General features: G+C 47.7%; 3 protein-coding genes across 7 annotated transcripts; 2 read left to right on the top strand and 1 right to left on the bottom strand.

Moving 5' to 3' along the window:
- Nucleotides 1-7,059: 7,059 nt before the first annotated feature.
- GTPBP8 (GTP binding protein 8) lies at nt 7,060-12,385 on the top strand. 5 transcript variants are annotated; one of them, XM_068160612.1, is made up of 7 exons: nt 7,060-7,362; nt 7,455-7,553; nt 8,046-8,176; nt 8,528-8,627; nt 8,998-9,116; nt 9,735-9,863; nt 10,440-12,385. In XM_068160612.1, the coding sequence occupies exons 1-6, from the start codon at nt 7,060-7,062 to the stop codon at nt 9,817-9,819; spliced, it is 837 nt and encodes a 278-aa protein (XP_068016713.1). In that variant the 3' UTR covers nt 9,820-9,863; nt 10,440-12,385. The 5 variants fall into 5 exon arrangements, with proteins under 5 accessions (XP_068016713.1, XP_068016717.1, XP_068016712.1 ...); XM_068160616.1 differs by having other exon boundaries at nt 10,645-12,384; XM_068160611.1 differs by having other exon boundaries at nt 10,496-12,383.
- A 1,479-nt stretch (nt 12,386-13,864) lies between these two features.
- TAF13 (TATA-box binding protein associated factor 13) lies at nt 13,865-17,932 on the top strand. Its single transcript, XM_068160618.1, has 4 exons — nt 13,865-13,968; nt 14,157-14,235; nt 15,190-15,287; nt 15,752-17,932. The coding sequence occupies exons 1-4, from the start codon at nt 13,942-13,944 to the stop codon at nt 15,920-15,922; spliced, it is 375 nt and encodes a 124-aa protein (XP_068016719.1). The 5' UTR covers nt 13,865-13,941; the 3' UTR covers nt 15,923-17,932.
- On the bottom strand, nt 17,106-22,712 carry NEPRO (nucleolus and neural progenitor protein). Its single transcript, XM_068160610.1, has 9 exons — nt 22,548-22,712; nt 22,216-22,370; nt 21,449-21,525; nt 21,225-21,356; nt 20,819-20,896; nt 19,535-19,893; nt 18,765-18,826; nt 18,150-18,400; nt 17,106-17,737 (listed from the first exon to the last, which is right to left on the bottom strand). Exons 1-9 carry the CDS (start codon nt 22,699-22,701, stop codon nt 17,341-17,343), a joined length of 1,665 nt encoding a protein of 554 aa, XP_068016711.1. The 5' UTR covers nt 22,702-22,712; the 3' UTR covers nt 17,106-17,340.
- Nucleotides 22,713-23,498: the final 786 nt, after the last annotated feature.

The raw sequence follows: 23,498 nt of genomic DNA, 5'->3' as shown, positions 1-23,498 counted from the left end.
TTGAAAGTCTCCGGAGAAGGACACTCTACCACCACTCTGGGCAGCCCATTCCAGTGCTCTGCTACCTTCAAAGTAAAGAAGTCTTTCCCATGTTTAGATGGAACTTCTTGTGTTCAAGTTTTGCCTCTTGTCCTGTCACTGGGAACCACTGAGAAGAGTCTGTCCCCATCTTCCTGATGCCCACATCTATGATTTTTGTAAGCAGTAATAAGATCCCCCCTCAGCCTCCTCCTCCCCAAGCTAAACAGCCCCAGCTCTCTCAGCCTTTCCTCATATGACAGGCATTCCAGTCACTCTTTCCACCCATTCTTTATCCTTGAGCTGGGATGCCCAGACTGTTTCTCTTTCCTTGCAGTCTGCTCTGTGGTTTCCTCCATTCTCTCTCTTTTTAATAAACAGTTTCATCTTGATATATGACCTCATTTGTATATTAATTTCACTCAAGGGAACATTCTATTGAACCATGTCTCCTTCCCAACTTCAGGATGGAGACATCTCCTCAGCTCAGATGACCCTGTTTTACTTGAAGCTGTAGAGTACCATGAAGAACTCCCTGATAATCTGCTTGATTGCTTGCTACCTTACTTTTTGCAGCCATTCTGCAAGAGCCCTGGCAAAGGGCTCTATGTGTATGTCATACCTCTTGCAGAACAGCTTAGCCTCTCTTCTCACCCAGTTACTGATATACCAAATGACGTCTTTGTCTCCCTCCCAGCTGTTTCAGAGCATGCTGCTGAGTAGTTCACAGAATTACAGAATCATAGCTGCTCGATTGTTATTTATAGCTCAGCTCAACAGTGTTTTGGAAATGCTGGTTTCATGCTGCTGCTGCTGTGCTGCCCCTTTTTGAGGGCTTTTGTCAGGGCCTAGGCTCTGTCTGCTCCTTCCTCTCCATCTCCTGGTCAAAGCAAGCAACAGCGCTCACCTTGAAAATGTTCTTTTGGGGGTTTTGTTAGTGGTTTGGGGTTTTTTTGTTTGGTGTTTTAATAATGGGCTATATCACGTTCAAAAGAAAAGATTTTACTTTCAGGGATGCTCGTTGTTGCTTTCCAGCTCAGGAATGACAAATGCTCTGTTTAAAAGCTAACCCAAACTTACCAAATCAGTACTAGGTAGAATAGAATAGAATAAACCAGGTTGGAAGAGACCTTCAAGATCATCGCGTCCAACCTATCATCCAACACCACCTAATCAACTAACCCATGGCACCAAGCACCCTGTCAAGTCTCCTCCTGAACACCTCCAGTGACGGCAACTCCACCACCTCCCCGGGCAGCCCATTCCAGTGGGCAATCACTCTCTCTGTGTAAAACTTCCTCCTGACCTCCAGCCTGAACTTCCCCTGGCGCAGCCTGAGACTGTGTCCTCTTGTTCTGGTGCTGGCTGCCTGGGAGAAGAGACCAACCTCTGCCTGTCTACAACCCCCCTTCAGGTAGTTGTAGAGAGCAATAAGGTCACCCCTGAGTCTCCTCTTCTCCAGGCTAAGCAGCCCCAGCTCCCTCAGCCTCTCCTCATAGGGCTTGTGTTCCAAGCCCCTCACCAACTTTGTTGCCCTTCTCTGGACTCGTTCCAGCAAGTCAACCTCCTTCCTAAACTGAGGGGCCCAGAACTGGACACAGTACTCGAGATGTGGCCTAACCAGTGCAGTGTACAGGGGCAGAATGACCTCCCTGCTCCTGCTGGCCACACAATGGCGTTTGCTGAAGCTATTGTGGCTGTAAAGGACTAAAGAAATACTCTGCCTGCATCAGAAATGCTTTTGGGGCCAGATCATTAGAGAATATTGTAATCTGAGCAAGCATGTTGTAGATCTACAAGGGACAGACCATCCCCACTAGCTCTTCCAATCTAAAACTCGGATCTGTGGGCTATATGAGCTGTCAGAATCTCTGAATGGTCACAGCCTTTGGATGCTATGCCCACAAAAACTTCAGCATGCTAAGAAAGGCAATCTCAAACTGATGAGGCAATGAGACTGCATTTTTAGGTTATTATTATTATAAATAAAGCAAAGGTATGTTGTGAAATCTTAGCCATGCAACACTAGGTTCTTGCATAAGCTGGTACCTTGCTTGGAAGATTGCAGCAGGGATTATATTCTTTTTGTTTGGGGTATTTTATTGTTTGGTTTTGGTTTTTTCCCCTCTGCCATTTGCAGTTGTGCCACAGATGTGAACTGTATGGAGGCAGGAGCTCTACTGATAAACCTGGGTAAAGCTGTTGAGTACAGTGGTGTCCTTCCTTGCACAGCTTTTTCTGCTGTTCTGAATGTCTCTGTAACAAAATCACTTGATGTGAGGCACAGCAAGACTGAGGAGGAAATACATGACCTTGTCCTCTTTCTTCAGCAATTCCTTTATTTCAAGATTTATCTGCTGCTACTATGGTCCTGGTCATGGCCACAGAAACCAGCATTAAGAAAATAAAAATTGATCTCAAGTCATCTCTTAATGGAGATGATGGTTCTCCATCACACTTGAGCTGAGTCAGTGTCTTCACCAGTTAGTGTTATGGGCACTACTTCTGCTTTTTCGGCCCAGATTCGAGGGATTTCAAACTGATTAGGCACCCTTCAACACACAGAATTAACATAGGTAATGGTAATGCCTTGTGCTTAGATAGCATTGCAGCTGCAAAGAGACACAGGTAAGAAGTCTCTCACTTGGAATCTGTGACATTTGCCACAAACCAATGAGAAGAATCAACTAGAAAAAGAGGATCAGGACTGCAAGGTGTTTGGAAAGAATCCAAGACCAGGAAGTGAAAGGACTTTCTCTCTTTAAAGAAGTTTATAGCCTTGTAATCCATCTGTCTTGTTGAGCCTTCTATAAGACTTGTGGTTGCTTTGGTTGGGGCTCCCAGCCTTTTGCAAAGCTCCAATGCAAGCCGTGTGTGATGTAATTAAGGATACTGCTTAGTGGTCGTATTGGTGTGGGGGTCATTAAGTTAATGCACTGTGTCAGCTTGGTGAGCCAGCCAAGACACAGCTCTTGAGCCTCAACTAATCCTGGGGAGCAGACCATCAGTCAGCACCCAGATGCACTCTGATTCCCCTGGACCCGAGAGCCTGGGAGTAAGACCCACTGAGGTGAGGTCTCCTCTGGCTCTGCTGAGCTCTTGGACCAGGTGGGACCTACCCCTGGCACTGCCAGAGATTTTCCCAGAGGGGTTTCCTCGTCTACTTGGATGTCAGCAGGGCTAGACAAGAATCACCTACGGACCAGACATCCTTTAAAAAAACGGTTTGGTATCTGGCAGGCTGGTTATCTGGAACACGGGGGGAATCCTAAGCCGTCGGAGGGCGCTGTGCGCTGGTGGAAGCAGGACGAGTTTCCAGGACTGTGCACCCACCTGGACCGGGGGGGAGTTGCTCCCCTTGCTAGGGCAGGGGAAGGGGGAACCCCAGTGGGTATAATCTCGATGTCTCCTGTGAAGAGCAGCGTGAGCCTTGGATTTTAGGCAGTGTAAAACCGTCTGTCAAGGGTTATCGGCGTCTGGCACCGCGGTTTGTGTGACTGAGTTCAAAGGCTTTGGTGTGAGTGGGGTTTGGATTATTTTTTCCCTTCTCCTCTCCCAAGCAGAGAGGGAACGGTGTGAGCTCTGATCTCTTGCATTGCTCCTGCTGGCGCAGAGAGACGGAGGGGGAAGGAAGTGGTGAGAGCAGGCAGCTGCCTCCTGCTGCAGGCAGGGACTGGGTAGCGGCTTGCAAACTCCTACCACGCGACAAAGAGAACAGATGTATGAAAGTTGTAATCATCTCACTGTGTGAAACACGCTGGAGAGGGGGTACAGTTTTGCAGTGGATGCAGGCACTTTTAACCCTGAGAAGTTTTCAGTTTTGTTAGTGAAATGTGGCTCCGGCTTTCTCCTTCCCTTCGGGTGTGTGTGGGGTAGAAACCTGAAACATCTATGAGACCTTGAGAGCATTAACATATAAATGGGAGAATTCTAGGTTGTATTTTAGGGGAAAGCACAAATTCAGATACAGTAAGGCTCTTACTGTCACAAAAAAAAAGAAAGAAGAAAGTCAGGTACATGTGCTCTGTCCTCTCTGGCTTGTTTCCTGCTGACAGTATTTGGTCTCATTTCCTCTACTCAGAAACGAAGCTTAAAAGCCCAGCAGGCTTTGGCTCACCAGGCGCAAACCGACTGCCCCAAATGCACAAGAATCCCTCACTCCTCTCCCAGCTCCTCTGGGAGGTATCTGAAATGAATGATGATCGACCTGTCACACGATGCTGCAATAGACAAGATAAGACCAGACAAGACAACTGGTGTCACTAGCTCCTTCCAGCTCCACGCTCTTGACCATTCTCTGGGATTTAGGTCAGTGTCAGTTATTATAGATCACTCCTTCATACACTAAAGGAATGATTGTCAGAGTTTTTAATGTGGACTAAATTATCTCTGTCGTTGTTGCCTAAGATCCAAACTACATAACCTGCAACTGAAAAGAGACATCTGCTGCCACAGACATGAGCCATAGGCAATTGTAGTCCAAATGCCTAATGTTTGGCAGTAAAACAGGGAATAGAAAATTGTCTTTCAGGAGAGATACAAAGCAGCTTTAAGTGCTGGTATTTTAACAGCCCTGCCCACAGCAACCAGCCTCCTTCAGCTCCTGTATGGCCTGTCCACAGAGAATCATAGAATCATGGAATGGAAGGGCTTTGAAGGGACCTCAAGAGATCATTGAGTCCAACTCCCACACTGCAGTTTAGTCCAAGGCAAAACCAAAGCAAAACGAAAAATCACCAAATGCACAAACTCCAAACAACGAAACACCTTCCACTGAAATGTACAGTTCAGATCTTCAGGTTTTAGATGTGGGTCTACTGGGTGCTCTTGTTCACCCATCCCTTCGCTACAAGTATTCAGAAGGTCCTGTACCATTAGAATTCACAGTATCACAGTATCACAAAGGTTGGAAGAGACCTTGAGGATCATCGAGTCCAACCTGCCACCACAGACCTCATGACTAGAGGTGATGTTGCTTATATAGATACTGTCACATTTATGAGGGAGACTTAATTAGTGGCTAGGGCATTAGCCTGTGAGCTGGGCACTTCTCTCCACATCATCATACCTACAGATGTACTGTATAATGGGACAGGTGGTTTCTCTGTCACTTTTCCTCCTGTCTCTGACCAGTTATCCTAGGGTAATGTGCTGGAAAACTTGTAAGGGTAACTTCTGTTGGGTAACTCCAAGCAGGCTAAATATGCTGCTGGGGACACTGAGACAGGAATACTCAAGCCCACTTTCTCTGTTTTGCCCATCACACTTTGGCATAGAAACCAGGAAATCTGCCTGCTGGAGTGATCATGAGGATCACCTCTGGGCAGTGTCAGTGTTCTGTTACTGGATTCACCACACATTTCAACTACATCAGGTTGCTACATTACCACCACAAAACCAAACCAAACCAAACTGTAAGTTTGCACCACTGCAGGAGAGAAGCCTGCTCCATAGGTTTCAACCTGGAAACAAATAAATGCCATTTGTAGACTGATTTGGAAGTCCTCTTCAAAATATGCACCTAGCAGCCAGTGGTTGTGGTCTGCCTTGAGGTATGTAGATCTGAGCTCTGTCTTCCTATGAAACAAAGTAGATTTTAAGAGGATTTAATTGACAGGACTATAGTAGAATAGAGGTTGTTTTCCCCAGGTTGATATCTTTAGCCTAACTCTTCCCAGTACCTGCTTTCACTGGTCATAAATTGGAGAAGCAGCTTATGGTGCTGTGTAGTCTGGAGAAGACTGAGAGGGACTCTCATTAAAATCTTTATAAATAGCTGAAGGGTGGATGTCAAGAACGAGACAGTCTCTTTTCAGTGGTGCCCTGTAATATGATGAGGGGCAATGGGCACAAACTAGAACACAGGAAGTTCCACCTCAATAGGAGGGCGCCAGAACACTGAACCAGGCTGCCTAGAGAGGTTGTGGAGTCTTCTTCTCTAGAGACTTTCAAGACACATCTGGACTTGTTCCTGTGTGGCCTGTCCTAGGTTATCCTGCATTGGCAGGGCAGTTGGACTTTATGTCCAGAAGTCCTTTTCAACTCCTACCATTCTATGATTATTGAATCATACTTCATGATTATCGAATCATACTTCAGATCACACTTGTCCTGTTGCAAAGGATTTGAAAGTATTTCTGAGAAATATGTGGGTTTCTGGCTGGCCTTTTTGTAGGTGAAATTCCCTCCCTGCAGCTTCATAATTAGGCTCAGTACAATCTGTTAACTTCTAATAGTCTTTTCAGGCTCTAAATCGATTCACTGTGTATCAGCCTTCCAATACCTAAAGGACTATTTATAAGGCCATGTGGTGACTGGGCAATGGGCAATGGTTTTTAACTTCATCAGGGCAGATTTAAATGAGCAATAGGAGGAAGTTCTTTACTATGAGGTTGGTGAGATATTGAAGCAGGTTGCCCAGAGAAGTTGTGAACCTTCATCACTGGAATTAAGTCCAGGCTGGATGAGGCTTTGAGCAACCTGGTCTAGTGAGAGGTATCGCTGTCCATAGCAAGGGGGTGGAACACGATGATCTTTAACGTCTCTACCACTTCAAACCATTCTGTAATCACCATCCAGTCTTACAAAGCTTTGAGGTCTGTAACTGCAGAGGAAAAACGGGTTTGTGTCTCAAAGCCTCGGCAGCGTTCTCCAGGGCTCTCAGGCTTGTCTGGCTGTAAGGTCTAACCTCAGATTATCTGTCGGAAAACTGATGGAGGGAGCAGAGCTGGAGCGTGTTAAGAACACCGGTGCTTTGGCGCCATTTCATGGCCAAAGTGGGCTTCACCGTGCGGAGCCCCCAGCAGCTCAGCGATGCTGGTGAGCTGGCACACAAGATGAACAGGAACAAAACCCAAACACCTGAGCCCAGGGAGAAGCTACTTCCCTCAGAGGGTCAAAGGAAGGACCTAGCATACGGACACAGCCCCCGGCCGCCCGAGAGCAGTCGGCGGCGCAGCGCCGGGCCCCGCCCCGCTCCCGTCGCCTTCCTTCCGGGGCCGGGCTGCGCTGCGCCGCGCTGGGACGCTGCTGCTGCCGCGGATGTTGCTGCCGCGGGGCTGGGGCCGCGGCGGCAGCGCGGTGCGATCGGTGCCGTCGCTGTCCGCCCTGTCCGAGGTGCTGCGGCTGGAGCAGAAGCGGCGCACCGGCGTGCTGTTCCCGCTGCAGAAGCTGGCGCGCTTCCTGGCTCCCGACGTGGACACGGCGCCGTTCCGCCTCTTCCAGCCCGGCCTGGCCGCCCTGCAGCGCGCCGAGGGGCTCTTCAGGTCCGACCGCGGTCACACCATCGACTACGTGAGCTCCGCCGTCCGCATGGACCATGCCCCGCCGGCAGACCTGCCTGAGGTCAGGGTCACGGTCACGCCCGGTGCCCTGACACGTTGAGGAGGGGAAGGTGGACAAACATAGCCATGCTCCCTCTGCCTCTCTTCTCACAGGTGTGCTTTATCGGCCGAAGCAATGTGGGGAAATCGTCATTGATCCGGGCTTTGTTTTCGCTGTCCCCAGAAGTGGAGGTCAGAGTGTCAAAAACTCCCGTAAGTGATGATTTTAACATCCCTTCTTGCTCAGAAGCTGGTGCCAACCCAGAGGAAAGGGCTGAGAGATGCAGGAGAAAACAAGCTCATTGGTAACTTGAGGCAGCAGCAGACCATGCCAGCCACAGTGGCCACCAGTAGAAGGCTGGCACAGGCCTTGTTCTAGCAAAGGCAAAAGTAGAGTCCATCTTAGCTATTCAGCTAAGCCTGGTGTACGTGTCAGACAGGAGAGTTGTAGGAGCTGAGCAGACATGATGTAAAGTCCCTTGGGAAGAACCAAGGGAGAACCATGAAAGGCAATTTTAGACTATTAAGCATAGAGCTACATAGCATTGCCACAAGAGGAGGAGGCTAGACAACTTAAAGCAAGAGTAGCATTTTTGGAGTCATCTGGAGGCTGGAGTGAGGCAAGGTACGGTACAGAGATGGCATGTTCTAGTCCACTGCTTAAAGTGACTTTTTAACTGCCTCTCTTCTTTTGTCTTACTTCAGGGCCACACCAAGAAGATGAATTTCTTCAGAGTAGGGAAGTACTTTACTCTGGTGGATATGCCAGGATATGGTTACCGTGCCCCAAAGGACTTTGTGGAGATGGTGGAAGCCTATCTGCAGGAACGAAACACGTAAGGGGTTCAACTGTACCTCCTCAAAGCAATAAAAGCCAAACCTCTATATACAGTGTCATGTAAATAGGTGAAAAATGTAGGAGAGGTAGCTACTTCCAGTGGTGGTATTGATAACTCCTGTGGTAATTTCCCTGGGAACCTCTGGTGTCACTCATTCATGTTTGGATATATCACAACAGCAGAAAAGCTGGAGGTGCTGCTCCATGCTGCTCCTCAGTTCCATGCATGGCTTTTCCTGGCTCTTCCTATCCCCAGATCCCACATTGCTTGTTCTTGGCTGCAAATTTGAAAGTAGCAGAGCAGGCATGAAACAATGATAATGATTATTGTTGCTTGTATTTTTGGCAGCTTGAAGAGGACTTTTCTCTTAGTTGATGGTGTAGTAGGACTCCAGAAAGCAGATCATATTGGAGTAGAGATGCTGGAAGAGTTTGGGATTCCTTATGTGGTATGTAATGTTTCATTCATGTTTTGGTTATAAGCTACTGATACCCTACCTAAGTTGTAATACACATCTTTTTGTTAATAAAACAGGCCTAAAATATGTTGGGGGGTGGGGGGAGATGGGATTTAAGGGGTTTTTCTTGATTTATTAAATGAACACTGCTTTTTCAGTGCTCATCTTGAGTGGCCTGCAAAGGTCCACTCTTTATGCAGGTTATAGGAGTGGTTGGGGAAGTGCATTATACTATTTTTTCCCCCCTAGATATGACACAGAGCTTCCAGCCTGCCCTGTAAGAAAGTCCAGGACTCTTAAAGTTGTCCCAGGCTAATATAATCTTTTCCTCCTTTAATGTTCCCTTTCTGGATCCATGCAGATGGTGATAACAAAAATTGACCGAGCTTCCAGGGGAGTGTTGTTAAAGAATGTGTTGGAGATCCAGGACTATGTCAAGGAGAAAGCTCATGGATGTTTTCCTCAGTTATTCCTGGTCAGGTAAAACTGTTCTCCATTGCTGCTGTTTCCTTTCAGGTGTTGATTTCATAGAATCATAGAATCAATAAGGTTGGAAAAGACCTCAAAGATCATCAAGTCCAACCTGTCACCCAAGACCTCATGACTACTTAACCATGGCACCAAGTGCCACGTCCAGTCCCCTCTTGAACACCTCCAGGGACAGCGACTCAACCACTTCCCTGGGCAGCCCATTCCAATGGCTAACAACTCTCTCTGTGAAGGCAGGGCAAACTACCCAAAAGAGGCCTGACTGCTCTAGAGGTGGCACTTCTCTGTGCTCCAGGGATGGAGGGTGGCTGCCAGTGGGGAAATGCCCTTTTTGCTCTTCCCCCTTTCCTGCAAGTGAGTTCAGTTTTGAAGGCTGCTTTTCCTTTGGCTTTTCTCTAAAGGAGGCAGCAGGTCCCCTCTATGCTGCATGCTGGTGGGCTCTGCCATTCTGGTCAGAGTCGTGTTACCAGTAGCAAGCTGGAATCGTTTGATTTGCCAAGGTGGTACCACACTGCAGGAGATGTACTTCACCCTGTGGCTGAGTTTGCTTGTATTGCCACAAGACATAGCAGCATCTGGCACTGAACAGCCACACCTTTCTTTACACAGTTCTCTGGAGTTTTCAGGGGTTCACTTGCTGAGGTGTTTTGTAGCCCATATTACTGGAAACCTGCCTACTATGGAAGCCAGCTGAAAAAACCTTGCTCCTTGATCTGCTCAGCTCATCCAGAACAAAAGGTACCAAAACCAGAGATCTGAGTATTTGTGGGAAATAACTCAAGGTATTATAATTTATTTTTTGATAAACTTGAATAAATTAATATTTGTAAGGCTAAGCTTTTAGTTTTATAAGTTCATCATATCAGGAAGTTTGCATTATGAATGAATCCAGGTTGTTATAAAACTTCTATAAAACATAAATGGTTGTGGCGAGGAGAATGAAGCAAAGAGAAACTTCTAAGAGAAGCTGTTTTAATGGAGCATTTTGCTCTCCCTCCTGCTAAATATTCCAAAAGCTACCACTGCATGCATAAGATCTGCTATATTTGGGACACTAGAGAAAGTCCTCTGGTTAATAAAAAGCCATTTAGTTTATAAAACTCTATCCCTAATGTTAAGCAGACTGGACTTGCCCAGTTGAATCAGCACACACAGGTTTAGTTTTCACAGCTTACGTGGAGAGGGCCAAAAACCAGCACACAACCAACCTGCCTGCTCTAAGGTGGTCTAGAGTGGAAATACACAAGATGTTGTCTGTGAAAGTGTGCTGAGGACTTTGTGTTTATTGTACTTTTGTAAATCCCCTGCCTTCAGTAGCTGCAGTGGGACAGAAGGCCTGGCTTGCATACATCGAGCTGTCCTTCTTCCAGGTGGATGAAGAAAGGACAAATATTTAATGGGATCTGCTTGTTGATCTCTGTTGGCTTGAAACAGAGTGCAATGAATTACTGACACCTAGGGGAACTGTCCTGCACTTTATCATCAGTACTGCTGCATCTACCTTCTGTTTAAAATCCAGTGTGAAGTTTGCAGCTGCCTTTGGATGAACTCTCTGAGACAACACATTGTCCGTTATCTCCATCCGTTCTTGCTGTGGCAGCTGAAGCACAATGCCAATATCCTACACTCTTCAGGGGCACTGAAGCAGACAGAACTGTGTCCTAGAGCAACAAAGAGCACATGAAAGTGGCTCATTACAAGGCACAGAATTGGGGAGGGGAGAAAAAAAAATTACTGCCATTAATAGGAGGAGTTGGTACAGGAGAATTTAGACCAAAGCTATTAAATGGCTGTGTCAAACTTGCACTCAGTCTTGTCATGTCTTAGTGTTGACAGACGTGCATATACAGTTGTCAGTTACTCTCATGAAGAGTTGAAACCTCTATAAAGGGCAGGCCTTTCATGAACCACTCTGAGTTATTTCTAGTGGTTTGTTTCATTATGGAATTTCTTATACTCTCAGACCAGAGGTGAGGTCTGTTCTCAGCATACACGTAAGAAGCAGGGGTGTGGGGAATGCTGTAGAAAGATGTGGAGCTGTAGATTTTCCTCCTCTTAGCAGATGTAATTCTCTAACCTTTTACCTCTAAGAATCCTTGAGTGCTTCAGAGCAAACCAGCCCATAGAATGCATGATTTTAGGTGGAAGTACAATAGTCTCTGGACAGATGGAACAAGTGCAGGTGAACACTTCAGAAATAAGCTTTACTTTGTATCTTGAAACCAGGATCTTCTGAAAGTATCAGTTTTACCAAGCCTGTCATTGTCAAGGCCTCAGCCTTGACTGAAGAGCTTCTGAAAATAAGCCTGTATATGTGAAAAACTGCATTTCTGTTTTCAGTCTCTCTTCAGAACAAAACCTTTTACACTGCTCTCTCGTCTTTTATTAACCATTAAATATCTTAAGTATGTCTGGTAAACCCTTTTGTATAAAAGTGCTTTGAAATGGCAGCAGATTGTGAATTGGATCCCACAAGCTGTGTGTGTGCAGTTGCCTCGAGGCACCCTTAGTTGAAGCCATGTGGAGCTAGGTCATACAGTTTCTTACAGCTGTACTAGAAACAGCAGGTACAGAAGAAGGAGTTCTACCTCTGGATACATCTCAGTTTCTGCTGTGTTGGTCAAAAGATCTTAATTTGTTTCAAATACTGGAATAACTCTTGCATTTTGTTCAGCCATCTGCAGGAGGGAACACCTCAGTCAGTTGCAGAGTCAGTGCCCCTGCCATAAGTAAGGTAGTAACCAAAATCGAGTCCTCTCCTTCACCCAAACATTAGAACGGGGAAGTGCCTTCATGGGAGCATGCTTTAGGTAAATGAGCATCTGACCCACTAGCACTTTCTTGCCAAGCTCTTAAGGAACATGCTGTGGTGCTGAGTGAGGAACTGTACTTTCTCAGGCCAGGGACCCAAAACCTCTCCCTTTCTTTTTCTTCACTCACTGCTCAGTGCTGGGCCTGGCCACATTCTGATGTAACAGAGATGATTTCTGTTTTAAATGCTTTTGCTGCATTGTTTGGAGCAAGTAAGGCACACTGCAGACATGCAGCATTACCTGTGGTTTTGTTCCGTGCTGCAGGACACAAGATGAACAGAACTAAGAAAAGGCAAATGGATCTTGTATGAAATCCAAAGTAAGGATAACTTAAGAGAGAGGCTCTCACAGGTGAATTAGTAGAAGTCACTGTTGTGGGATAAACTAAAAGACTTTATTTTGTTTATTATTAAATCATGATTAAACACTAGACAGTGGTCAGTGGTCACTACTTCTTACTATAATAAGAAAAAAAATGGATTTGCATATGACAGAAGTATAGCAGACATCACATACCTTAAATTTAGAAACTTTTTACATGCTCTCCTGCCTTGTTCTTGTATCCAAATGAGGACATGAGAGGTCTGAACAGGTGCACAACTATATCAGTGAAAATGGGTTGGGTAATTAGGCTCAGAGGGTAGTAGTGGGTCATACTCCACTGGCATGATGGATACAAGTGGAATACTGTAAGAGTCTATGCCAGGATGCGTCCAGTTTGTGAATGGTCTGGAGAAGGAGATGCATTGCTGTCAGTCGTACGTATGGCACCATGTTGGAGGGAACAGTTGACATGCTCAAGGGCAGAGCTGCCATTTAGAGTGAGATGTGAGAGCTGAAGGAAAGCACTGACAACAGCGTTACAGGATTTAACCAGGGCAAGTGCAAGTCTTGCTCAAAGAAAGGAAGAGCCCCGGGCAACCACAGGAGCCAGAGGCTGGCTGGGAGGAGACTACCTTTCTGACCTAATGACTGACCCTGTTTTAAGCAGGGGAACAGACCAGACACCTCAAGATTCCTTTCAAACCACATTATCATCATCTGTCTAATCATACACAGGTTTGGGAAGGGTTACCAAATCTATCTGGAGTGTCCTTTGTGCCATGGCTTCACTATGGAAGAATAACTTTCGGGTTTATAAAATTGCAAGAAGAAAAGGATGCTCCTAGCATCCCTGCTTCCACAGGAACAGTAGTGTAGAGACTCAAGCATGCTCATCTTTGGATCACGGGAAAAGCTCTTTGCTTTACAGTTACTCGGTGACTACTGACTGATTCAGGGGTAAACAATCCATGCTCTGGATCGTTTCATACTCTTCTTGAAATCCTTGAGCCACCCCATTCTGGGCCCAGGCAAGTTCCTGTACAGCCCAACCCCAAGCTGTATGGACACGGTCAGGTTCCCCACCAGAGCCCCTATACCAGTGCGGGCTGGGAGAGCAGAGGAAGCAGCCGGAGCAGAAGGCAGGGAACTACCCAGCCTTATTCTCGTTTCTTTCAACGCACAGAACCATTTCTAAAGCAAAGAGAGCACACCGGGAGGCGGCTACACAGCTGACAATGGTTACTGTCGGCGGGGAACTGAAACAAAAGCCGGGGTCTGAATCAGACTCCACACTTTTCTCCTGACGGAAACGCGCTTTAATAAAATCCTCCCGACACCAGCAGCAACTGCAGTCAGCCCTGAACTTTAGCGGCCGCAATCACCCGCACCGCCGGCCACTCCCCGCCTGGCCGAGCAGCCGGTTCCTCAGACACCCGCGCCCTCCTGGCTGCGCTCCGCAGAGCGTCCGGAGCGCGGCACGGCACGGCCCCAACCGCCGCTCCAAGCGGGACAGCGGAAGCAGACACAGGGCAGCCCAACGGCAGAGGCACCGCACCGGGCCGCATCCCCCGCCCCCAAGCCCCGCCTCCCAGCGTACCAGAGCCCGGCGGCCTCCGCGGTACAGAGGAAGAGGAGGGTCTTCCGCAGCGCCCGGAAGCGGCCGGCGAGCTCGGGTGGCCATGGCTGATGAAGAGGAGGACGTGCCGGTGAGTGGCGGGGGTAGAGGTGTCAGGGTCCTACGGCCCGGAGCCCAGCTGCGGCCGGCAGCCCTTGCTTGCCGCGGAGCAGCTGCCGGTGGCGCAGGCCTCGCCCCGAGCCGCGGCGGGGAAGGGTCCCGGGAAGGGTCCCCCTTCGCCACGGCCGCTGATGGCTGTCTCTCCTCCGCTCTGTCTAGTTTGAAGAAGACGCGGAGGAAGCCGGCGGCGGCCTGGATGGCGGGCAAGGCAGGAGGAAGAGGCTGTTCTCCAAGGAATGTGAGTCGAGTGGGGCTGGAAGCTCCTGGCCAGCGCCGATGGGGCGCTCGCTGCAGGGCTCCTCTTAGCTTCTAAGGGTGAAGTCCTTCCCCTAAACACAACCAAAACTCTGAGGAGGCAGCTGTGGAATTCCTAAAACTCAGTTTTCCTCAGTAAAACAGCAGCTTTCATCACTGGCTGAAAGAGCAGAAAGCTGCCTCCAAGACTCCAAAATCACTGCTAATGTATCTTCTTAACCTAACTGCTTAAAGTCAGTCACATAGTCAAGTACTCAGTGTCTCTCATTAGACAGGCTTTGCTGTGTGTACAGCCCTAGGCTTCTGCAGGCTCCTATCTGCTGCTTATTTCCTGCTCAAAAATTGTCCTTGACAACAGACAAGGAATCTACTCTGCCCTGGTAAGACCACATCTGGAGTTTTGTGTCCAGTTCTGAGCTCCCCAGTTCAAGAGAGACAGCAAAATACTGGAGAGTTCAACAGAGGCCTGTAAGGATGGTTAAGGGACTGGAACATGTCTCTTATGAGGAAAGGCTGAGACCTGGGACTGTTTAGCCTGGAGAAGACTGAGAAGGAATCTTATTAATGTTCACACTGGTGCCCAGTGATAGGATGAGGGGCAACAGACACAAACTAGAACACAGGAAGTTCCACCTCAATATGAAGAAAAACTTCTTTGCTGTGAGAGCGTTAGAGTACTGAACCACACTGCCCAGAGATGATGTGGAGTCTCTGTCCACTTTCAAAACCCACCTGTGCAACCTGATTTTGATGATCTGATTTAGCAGGGGAAGTTAGACTTGATCTGCAGAGGTCCCTTCCAACCCCTACCATTCTGTGATTTTAAGAGAGCCATCCTGGTGGGTGAACGTATAGGCTGGTGAGCTCTAAGAGGTGTGTGATGCAGGTAGCACTGAATGGATGAAGTAGGCCTCACACCAAGTGTTTCTTTCTGCAGTAAGATGCATGATGTATGGATTTGGGGATGACCAGAACCCTTACACAGAATCAGTGGACATTCTTGAGGACCTGGTAATAGAGTTTATCACAGAAATGGTAAGTCAGTTCTGGCCAGCACAGTCAAAACACCCTCACTAAAACTGTAAGTCTCCTCATGAGGTCTCCTCTCATTGAAATACTGCATTGTCCCTCATCAAAATGCCTTATACTGTCCTGTGATACAATACAGTTGCCTCATGTTGGCTTCAAGTTCTGCCTGATGCTGTTCATCTTCAAGCACTCTGCAGGCTGGGTGCCTCACATGCACTATGGCTTTAGTTTTGATGCCATTAAGTGTATATAGTGGTGTGCGCTGGGAGTGACCAGGCAGCTGGGGACAGCAGTGACTGTTAAGTCCATGGTTTACTGGGAAGTTCTGTTGTGTTGAGGATGATGGTGCCCAGACCCTGCAGTTGTTTGCTTTTCAATTATGAAATGACAGGAAATAAAGTGGAATGAAGATGTATTGTTTTTCAGAAGGGGGGGGCAAATGAACCCATCTGCCTTTCTCCCTCTAACAGACACACAAGGCCATGTCAATTGGTCGGCAGGGTCGTGTTCAGGTTGAGGACATCGTCTTTCTAATACGCAAGGACCCCCGGAAGTTTGCCAGAGTTAAAGACCTCCTAACTATGAATGAAGAACTGAAACGAGCCAGGAAGGCATTTGATGAAGCAAACTATGGTTCTTGACTCTCTGCACAAGCTGCCCTGGGGCATTATTCAGGCACCTGCTGCCCCTATGGAACATCATATGTTTTGTTTGGAGGGGTTATTCAAGACAGAGGTCACTGCTGGGATGTTTGCCTTTACTCCCAGCCTGTTCTGAGAGGTATTCCAGCAGCTGAGTATTATCCAACTGCATGTGGGTATACTGAAGTGGGTTTTATACTACTTTGTGAAATAAGCTCTAAAGATCCATGTAATTGCAGGAATTCTGTTTCAGCAGGACTGTGTTGAATGAGCTAGCTAGAGAGCTAATAATTACCATCAAGTATTTCTGTGACAGGAAACCTAGAAAATGGATCTTGGTTAACTGGAGAAAAATCTTCAAGCCCAAACTACTCCAGAAGTTCTGTTCTTTGCTCTCTATTTTAAGTTTGAGCCCATTCCTTGTAATTAAACATACTGATCAATTCACACAAGGTGCTTAATACAGGAGTTTTGGTACTTGATGGCTAGGAATGTTAATTTTCTTGTGTCCCCAAGGGCACAGCTCTTTTGTTTTCTACCATTATGAAGCCTAAGAAAGTGAAGCTGATCTGTTTCAGCTTCACCTGAACTTACAGCAATTCTACAATACAGCAGATTCCTGTTCCTTACCCTGAACCATGTTTTTCCTAGCATTTCCTGAAGAACCTGATCATGTGACTTAGTTACAAGCAACAGCTTATCAGAAAGCATTAACTCAAATGTTTATAACATTAGTTCATTAATGTAGGCTGGAGTAGCTGTTCTTTACAGTGCCAAGCAGGCAGAAGTTGCAATTGTAGTAAAAAGATTTCAGGACAGGAAGAAGTGTGTTCACCAGTTGTCAGTTTACTGCTGTAGTCCACAGCTGTGCTCTCCCCTATTTCTGGAGCTGCTCAGAGGCAGTAGGTTCAGTTAACTCCTCATTTCAGGGCAAGGAGAACAAATGCTGAACAGTGCTAACACTGCAAGTCAAGGCTCTCCCCTCTACAAGCAGTAAAGAAGGAAGAGTCTAAGACTGCTTCTTTGGAAAAGTGGCAGCAAGTCTTCTCTCCAAAGCAGGAGCAAGTGACCAGCTGCAGCTTTCTGCCATGGGTGGTAACTATTGGCACTGTGGATTTGACAGCAGGACTTCACATGTGGTTAAGACTTGAGAAGGGAACACAGTGAAGGTAACTCAAAGTCATTACTCTTCCTGCACAAGCCTGAAGACTTTATTTGGCTGTTTGGAGCACCTTTCCATTGGAAAAAAGTGCCAGTTTACAAAAACATATTAAAATAGTTGCTAGTTTCTTAGCAGAATTCAGGATGCAAGTTACCAAGACCCCATTAGGGCTCTGAAGGTTTTATGTAAAGAAGCCCAACCAAATAACCCCAAACACTTTGGAATAGCTTGACCCTTTTCTTCCTCACAAGTCCAGTCAGACCCCCATAGCTGCAAAAATAGAATCAATATCCATGTTCTCAGTAGCTTCTTTCCACACAGGGCCAGGAGTTCCTTCCAGCATCAGCTGCTTTAGGGTCCCTGCTGTACTGAGCCCGACAGAGCCTGTGTCAGCATTGGAACATCCTTCCTGACCTGCAGGCCCATTGTGGTAGGCTGGCAGGATGAGTGCTGGACTGTTCTCACAGACCCCAAGAAGCTCAGAAGGTTTTTGCCAAGCAGTCTTCCGCCTTCTCCTGAAGCACATGGATGATTTCCTCCTCCTTTGACAGGACTGTGCCCAGAGGTACTGCTTTGGCCAGCGTGCATTTCGTGACCCAGAGAGGAGGCATTTACAGACAGAAGTTTTGACACAGCACAGTTTCTTCTTCAAGCTTAAAGAGAAGAAGGTGCATAAAATATACTTTAGCAGATGATAAAGTTTGGGATTTGGAGAGATTTGGTTTTTAGCCTTCCACCATTTCCCTTGTCTTAGTAGGGCGCTACAACAGCACCTTGTACCAGGGCATTCTGAAGAACACCCCTTGCATCATATAACCATTAAAAAACATGCTCCTGCTTTCATCCTCCTGCTTAAGTATCTGTGCATTTGTTAGCCTTTTAAAACCTTTCAAGAGTGATTGCAGCTAACGAGAAGGTTCATGTCAGAGCATCCAGTAACCTGAACTAGTGATCCCATTAAAACCTGAATGGTACACCACAGTGTTCCTCTCCAGTGTAGCAAAATAGGTAATACCAAAGTATCAAGTGTCAGCTGCAGCAGCCCCACACCCATGCACAAATTACCTGCATCCTTGAGCCTCCACATGGTGCAGCCGGTTGCTTTTCAACAACTTGCTACGCAGAAAATAAGCTTCTGCTTTGAATTTGTTGCCTTTGCACCACAGAATTGCTTTTCTGAGTGCCTCTGACAGCTCCCCAAAGGATGTAGCTGTTTGGACCATTTGTACAAGAGACCCAGCATGCTGAGATTTTGCTGTAAGGGAAGAAAGTGATGCTGACTTTGCTTTAAGTGATGTTGATGCAATGCTGATGCCCTGAAACAAAGAGTAACAGAAACAGTCTTAAAAACAGGACATGCCTGATCCTCCTTGATGGAGAGGAGCAGAGCACTGAGGAGAAAGTGGAAGAGTGATTTTGTTTTGTGGAATACAGAAGGAAGAGGCAGGTAACTAGAATTTGCATTCCTGTCTCCTAGTGACTTGCTCTCCCCTAATTACACTTGATTTGCCAACAAAAGTTCAAACTGTTAAGCAGAGGCTAGTGATTTTCAGTGCAAAGCATCCATGCCAACTTGGGTTGTTAGACAAGCAAAAATAAGGCAAGGGAAGGGGATGTTCTCAATCAGGGCTACCATGAGTTGATTAACAAAATAACCAGATAAAATGATACCATACAAACCTCTCGTGCTGGCTGTCTGGATGGTCTAAGTAAGCTCTTCACATCAAAGCCTTGGTGCTTCCCTATGAAAAGAGAGGAGAGTTCCCATTGCAAAGGAAAGACAGAGACAGCACAATGCTTTTGCCCTGCTGAACTCTCAGAGCTCCTGCTGGCTCTCTCAGCAGGTTCACACCTGCACTGAACATTTCTAGGCAAACTCAGGGGGACTACACACATCTCACAAGGCCTCTGGCAAGGAATGAAGAAGATACACAGATTTACAGATGGCTAGAAAGGAGAACTTAGCCTTACACAAACACCTGGATGCCTGCAGTCACTCACCATAGCCCTAACTATAGGGGAAGACTTAGCACAGCCCACAACCAACAAGCACAAGATACTTGCATCCTGTACTTGGAACCTTTTCTACTCTTGTATGGGCTGCACACAACACTCCAGGCTTTCCTCACTATCCTTGGGTCCCATCTATGCAGAAATAGGAAAATACAAGTAACAGATTTACAAGACTCTGTTCATCACCTGCTTCTCTCCAGGCTCCATCATGCTTTAAAAAAAACCCAACCCCAAACCCTTACAATACTGACATTATCCACAGCTTTAGAAAGGTAAGGGTACATGCAGCATTCTCCTCCTCTTCCAAAGACAAGAGAGGGGAGCTTGTGCTAGAACTACACTCTGTGGGCAGCAGAACTGCTTGGCTCTGTTGCACAGAAGTTGCAGTCAGCTGCTGAGATGTCAAAAGCCAGGAGCACCGTGGCACATGGCCTCACCTCTGTTAGCTCTGGTCACCAGCACTGGCTCTCCAATGTCCACAGGGCACAGGATGCCACGTTTTTTTACAGCACTCATGCAGGTTGCAAATTTTCTCTTTTTCTCAGTTTCTGGTGCTGCTGGCACTGCTGGGAAGAGCTTCTTCAGCCAGCTGGTAGATTTTCTTGTTGTAAGCATTCTAGCCTCTTGCTTCTTCATCTCAGTAGAAACGTGAACTCCGAGGAAGTTACTGATATCAGAAGGGAAGGTAAACCCTTTGATATAAGGCATCTGTTGGGTCTCAGAAACCAGCTGAAGCGATGTTGACAACAAGCCATACAAGGACATAAGGTTCTGCAATGCACACCTGTACTGAATCCTGAAGAGAAAAGACAGAAAGGTGTGGAGTCTCCTCTAGCAAAACCTTGTGCTCACTCAACAAGTACCTTCAGCTCAGGCAGAAGAGCTGATGGAAGAGATTCCCAAGATGCCTTTTCCCTGTTCCACCTCAAAACAAGCTTATCTTTTTGCACTCCATCACCATGCTTCCCTTAATATTGGTCTGAGCTGTAAGGAACTGCATAAGGTCAGAATGTAGGGCTGACTTGACTAGAAAATCCCCAATCAAGAACCCTCTGCTTCCCTAGAGCTTTTCTGAGTGCTACAGCTGGGACTCAGGAGGTTCTCAGGTCACATCCAAATCATTTGGCATGAGGTCTTCCCCCAAAAGCAACCGTACCAACTCCAGACAATGGTGCAAGCACTGATGCTGGACAACTTGCCTGCTCTGTTTGCTGGGGAGTCCCCATTCCTTGTGCCAAAGAACACTTGACTGAGTTGTTTCACACAATGTTGTTACTCCTTTGGCTACAGACAGCAGTTACTTTCTCATACTGAGTGAGACCAGACCACCTCTTTTCCTGGAAAACTCAGTAGTATTATAGAACAACTTTATCCCAACCTTTCCATTTTGGCATGAGGCAGGACTTAGTGCTTGTGCTAAAGAGTACCAGGTGTTAGTGATAGTAACAGGCTGGCATTAAAACTGTGATTTTATTAGTGCCACAGAAAGCCTGCAATGAACCAAGAACAGAGCCTTCCATAATGGAATGTAAGAACTCTCCACTTACACAACTCTTCAGGTGCTAGAATCAAATCCAAAAGGATGGAAGGCCAGCCCTCACACCCCCTCCTCCCCTCAACTGAATAAAGCACACTCAGCAGCAAGGCCTAATTACACGTCCTTCTCCCTGACAGGCACATCAAACACACAACAAACAAGACAGACTGTTGAATACACAAACCATAGCCGGCTCAACAGCCCTGAAGCCAGAGTGTTCAGAAGTATGTATTCTTCTGAGCAAAGATGATTAACAGACAAGCTGAAGATTACACCAGTTAAGGATAAAAAATAAACAGGATGTAATGAGACTTGCTGAACACACCAACTAGGGGCATTTCACAAGGCAATCTCCTGGGTGATTTGGAAGATGAGTATCCAATCTCTCGTTTTCCTAAGGCTGGAATAGTAGCCAGCCAACAGCCTGAGGTTCCTACATAATAACTTGAAAATAGGATGTTTGGCTCTCAAAGAAACTTCAGGTTGTACATATGAACTGCACAGCTGCATTCATCAGCAATACAGGGCCTACAGCAGACCTGGTTTTGATCTCACGATGTAAGAATGCTTTCATGGTGAAAAAAGGATACAGAAAAGCTTTACAGCAACAGTCCAGTAGACGCAGTATGAGCTTACAACCTCCCAGTACCTTCAGAGCCACTGTTTCCAGCATGGGCTGGCTCGGAATCAAGCACTCTGCATGGGCTTGGGTTGTACTTTTCCTGTGTTGACACAAGGGTGAAGAAATGGTTAGGATCCCAGCTCTGCAGACTGAGTTAATGGATAGTATACCTTACAGGATCATGACACTTACTTGGGAACCAGTTCTGACAGAGTTTCAAGGCAACCCACCAAGTTCATTTTCCATAGGCGCTTCAAGCATTGTTCTACCTAGAGGAAAACAAAACTTTTGACTGATATTTGGAGAGACAGGAGTGCCTTGGTCTAAGAACTGTCATGCTGTTAAGTGACACCTTCCCCTCATCAGATTAAGAGCATAAGTTGCAGATTTGCTTGATAGAATGTTCTGATCCTGTAGCTGCACAATGATGAAAAAAGCCTCCTTTATCACACTTCCCTGAATATGGAATTTCAGTGAAGGGCTGGAGTAGGCCACTGTGAATTGCTGCTGCATGATCACCTCTGCTGTATGTGATGGCCTGTGAAAATGTATAAACAAATCCAAGAAGACAGAATGAATCCTGTCCTGTTTCAAAACTGGTATGTGAAGATACTGACAATCCCTTTAATGCAAAACGGATACAGAGTTCACTTCTCATCCTAAAACAGAAAGTGCCTAAACAGAGTAGCCTAGAGGGATTTTTCCCTCCTGCCATTATTAACTGGAAATGAATTATTGACAATGAAGTCCTTGTATTGCCCATGTATTTAAAGGTATGTAATTGCACCCACTTGTGAGAATAAGAGACCTAGTACTGGTTGCACACGGATGGAAAGCAGACTGGCTACAGAGAGCCGCTGCTCTAGACTGTGAGGAGGATTAAGGAGGGCAAAAATGCACGTGCTCCAAAATACTTATTGTGCGATGCTGCCTCCCGCGCAGCTGGGGCTGCTCCTCACCTGCTGCATGGCCAGGTAGGACCGGTGCCGGCACAGTTTGCTGCGGTAGACGTAGAGCACGGCCCGCAGAACGCGTCCCTCGGCGGTCAGCTGTGTCCCCGACAGTCGCTTGCGGGCCAGGTAGCACCGCCGCCTCAACGCCAGCAACGACCTCACTGCGGGCGGGAGCCAGGCATCGCCTCAGCGCCCGCCGCCGCCACCTCGACAGCCCCCTGAGAGCCCCTGCCGGGACACGCGTTCCCCAGCCGTCCCGCCTCCCGCGGGCGTCCTGCAAAGCGCCCGCCCCCCAGCCCTCCTCGGGCCCATGCCCAGCCCGGATCGGCGGCGGGGACCTGCAGGGTGTTGGGTCGGCAAAGCCACCGTCGCACTGCTCGCTGGCCACGGCACGTCCAGCCGGTTCCACGCCGCCTCGGGCGCCGCCATCTTGCCCGGCCTGGGGGCGGCACTGCGCAGGGCAGGAGGGAGGCCGAATGTGGGCGGGACCATGCTGGCGGATCGGGGGCTGGACCGGACCAAGTCACCCTGGCGGGGGGACAGGGTAGGGACTGCGGCCGGCAGGAAGCGGGCGGTGCGGGCTTTGCTCGCCCTGCTAGGCTCTGCGCCTGTTACGCCTTTACCTCATCCCCGCGCAGCGTCGTGAAGGGAAGCTCCCGGCTTAGCTGCGAGCCTCCCGCCTGGCAGGGCCCAGCCGGGGAGCACAGCTCCGCGGCCTGGTAGCTGCCTGCGCTGCAGGCGGGAGGGCGAAAGACCCTGTTGGGGGCCCAGCTAGCGACCGTGGCCAGGCCCACCCCTGGGGTGTTGGAAAGTGCTCACACATTTCAATTAGCTTGGGCAGCTTGTGCCATCTCAGTCTTATTGACTGTAACTAACAAAGAGTCTTGTTACGGAAGCATCCAGCATGTATTTTGCCTTAACGAATGAAGTGTTCTTTGAAACCAATGAAAACCAATGAACGTGGGCCAGGAGCTGGCAGACGAGGCATTCACAGTGACTTTAGGAAACGCTGGTCCTTTAACGTGAAGCAAGTAAGAAACTGACCAGGCAACTCCCAGGCACCCAGCGCCAGAACAAGAGGACACAGTCTCAAGCTGCACCAGGGGAGGTTTAGGCTGGAGGTGAGGAGAAAGTTATTCCCAGAGAGAGTTGTTAGCCATTGGAATGTGCTGCCCAGGGAGGTGGTGGAGTCACCATCCCTGAAGGTGTTCAAGAGGGGATTGGACGTGGCACTTGGAGCCATGGTTTAGTCATGAGGTGTTGGATGATAGGTTGGCCTTGATCTCTGA

This window comes from Melanerpes formicivorus, unplaced genomic scaffold (assembly GCF_026170545.1).
Source record: "Melanerpes formicivorus ecotype bairdi unplaced genomic scaffold, bMelFor1.0.p_v2 SCAF_51, whole genome shotgun sequence".
Taxonomy (NCBI): domain Eukaryota; kingdom Metazoa; phylum Chordata; class Aves; order Piciformes; family Picidae; genus Melanerpes; species Melanerpes formicivorus.
The sequence above is the reverse complement of the archived record's forward strand: the minus strand, read 5'-3'. Positions and strand labels throughout refer to the sequence as shown.

Bases quoted from the DNA above. Each gene is read 5' to 3' on its own strand.
- GTPBP8 (XM_068160612.1), top strand. From the start codon at position 7,060: ATGTTGCTGCCGCGGGGCTGGGGCCGCGGCGGCAGCGCGGTGCGATCG. The intron at 8,628-8,997 runs GTATGTAATGTT...GGATCCATGCAG, and splicing joins AGTTTGGGATTCCTTATGTG to ATGGTGATAACAAAAATTGA. The intron at 9,117-9,734 runs GTAAAACTGTTC...TTCTTTACACAG, and splicing joins CCTCAGTTATTCCTGGTCAG to TTCTCTGGAGTTTTCAGGGG.
- NEPRO (XM_068160610.1), bottom strand. From the start codon at position 22,701: ATGGTCCCGCCCACATTCGGCCTCCCTCCTGCCCTGCGCAGTGCCGCC. The intron at 22,371-22,547 runs GTCCCCGCCGCC...TCCCGCCCGCAG, and splicing joins GCCGACCCAACACCCTGCAG to TGAGGTCGTTGCTGGCGTTG. The intron at 18,401-18,764 runs GTTTGTATGGTA...TCTTTGTTTCAG, and splicing joins CCAGACAGCCAGCACGAGAG to GGCATCAGCATTGCATCAAC.
- TAF13 (XM_068160618.1), top strand. From the start codon at position 13,942: ATGGCTGATGAAGAGGAGGACGTGCCG. The intron at 13,969-14,156 runs GTGAGTGGCGGG...CGCTCTGTCTAG, and splicing joins ATGAAGAGGAGGACGTGCCG to TTTGAAGAAGACGCGGAGGA. The intron at 14,236-15,189 runs GTGAGTCGAGTG...TTCTTTCTGCAG, and splicing joins GAGGCTGTTCTCCAAGGAAT to TAAGATGCATGATGTATGGA.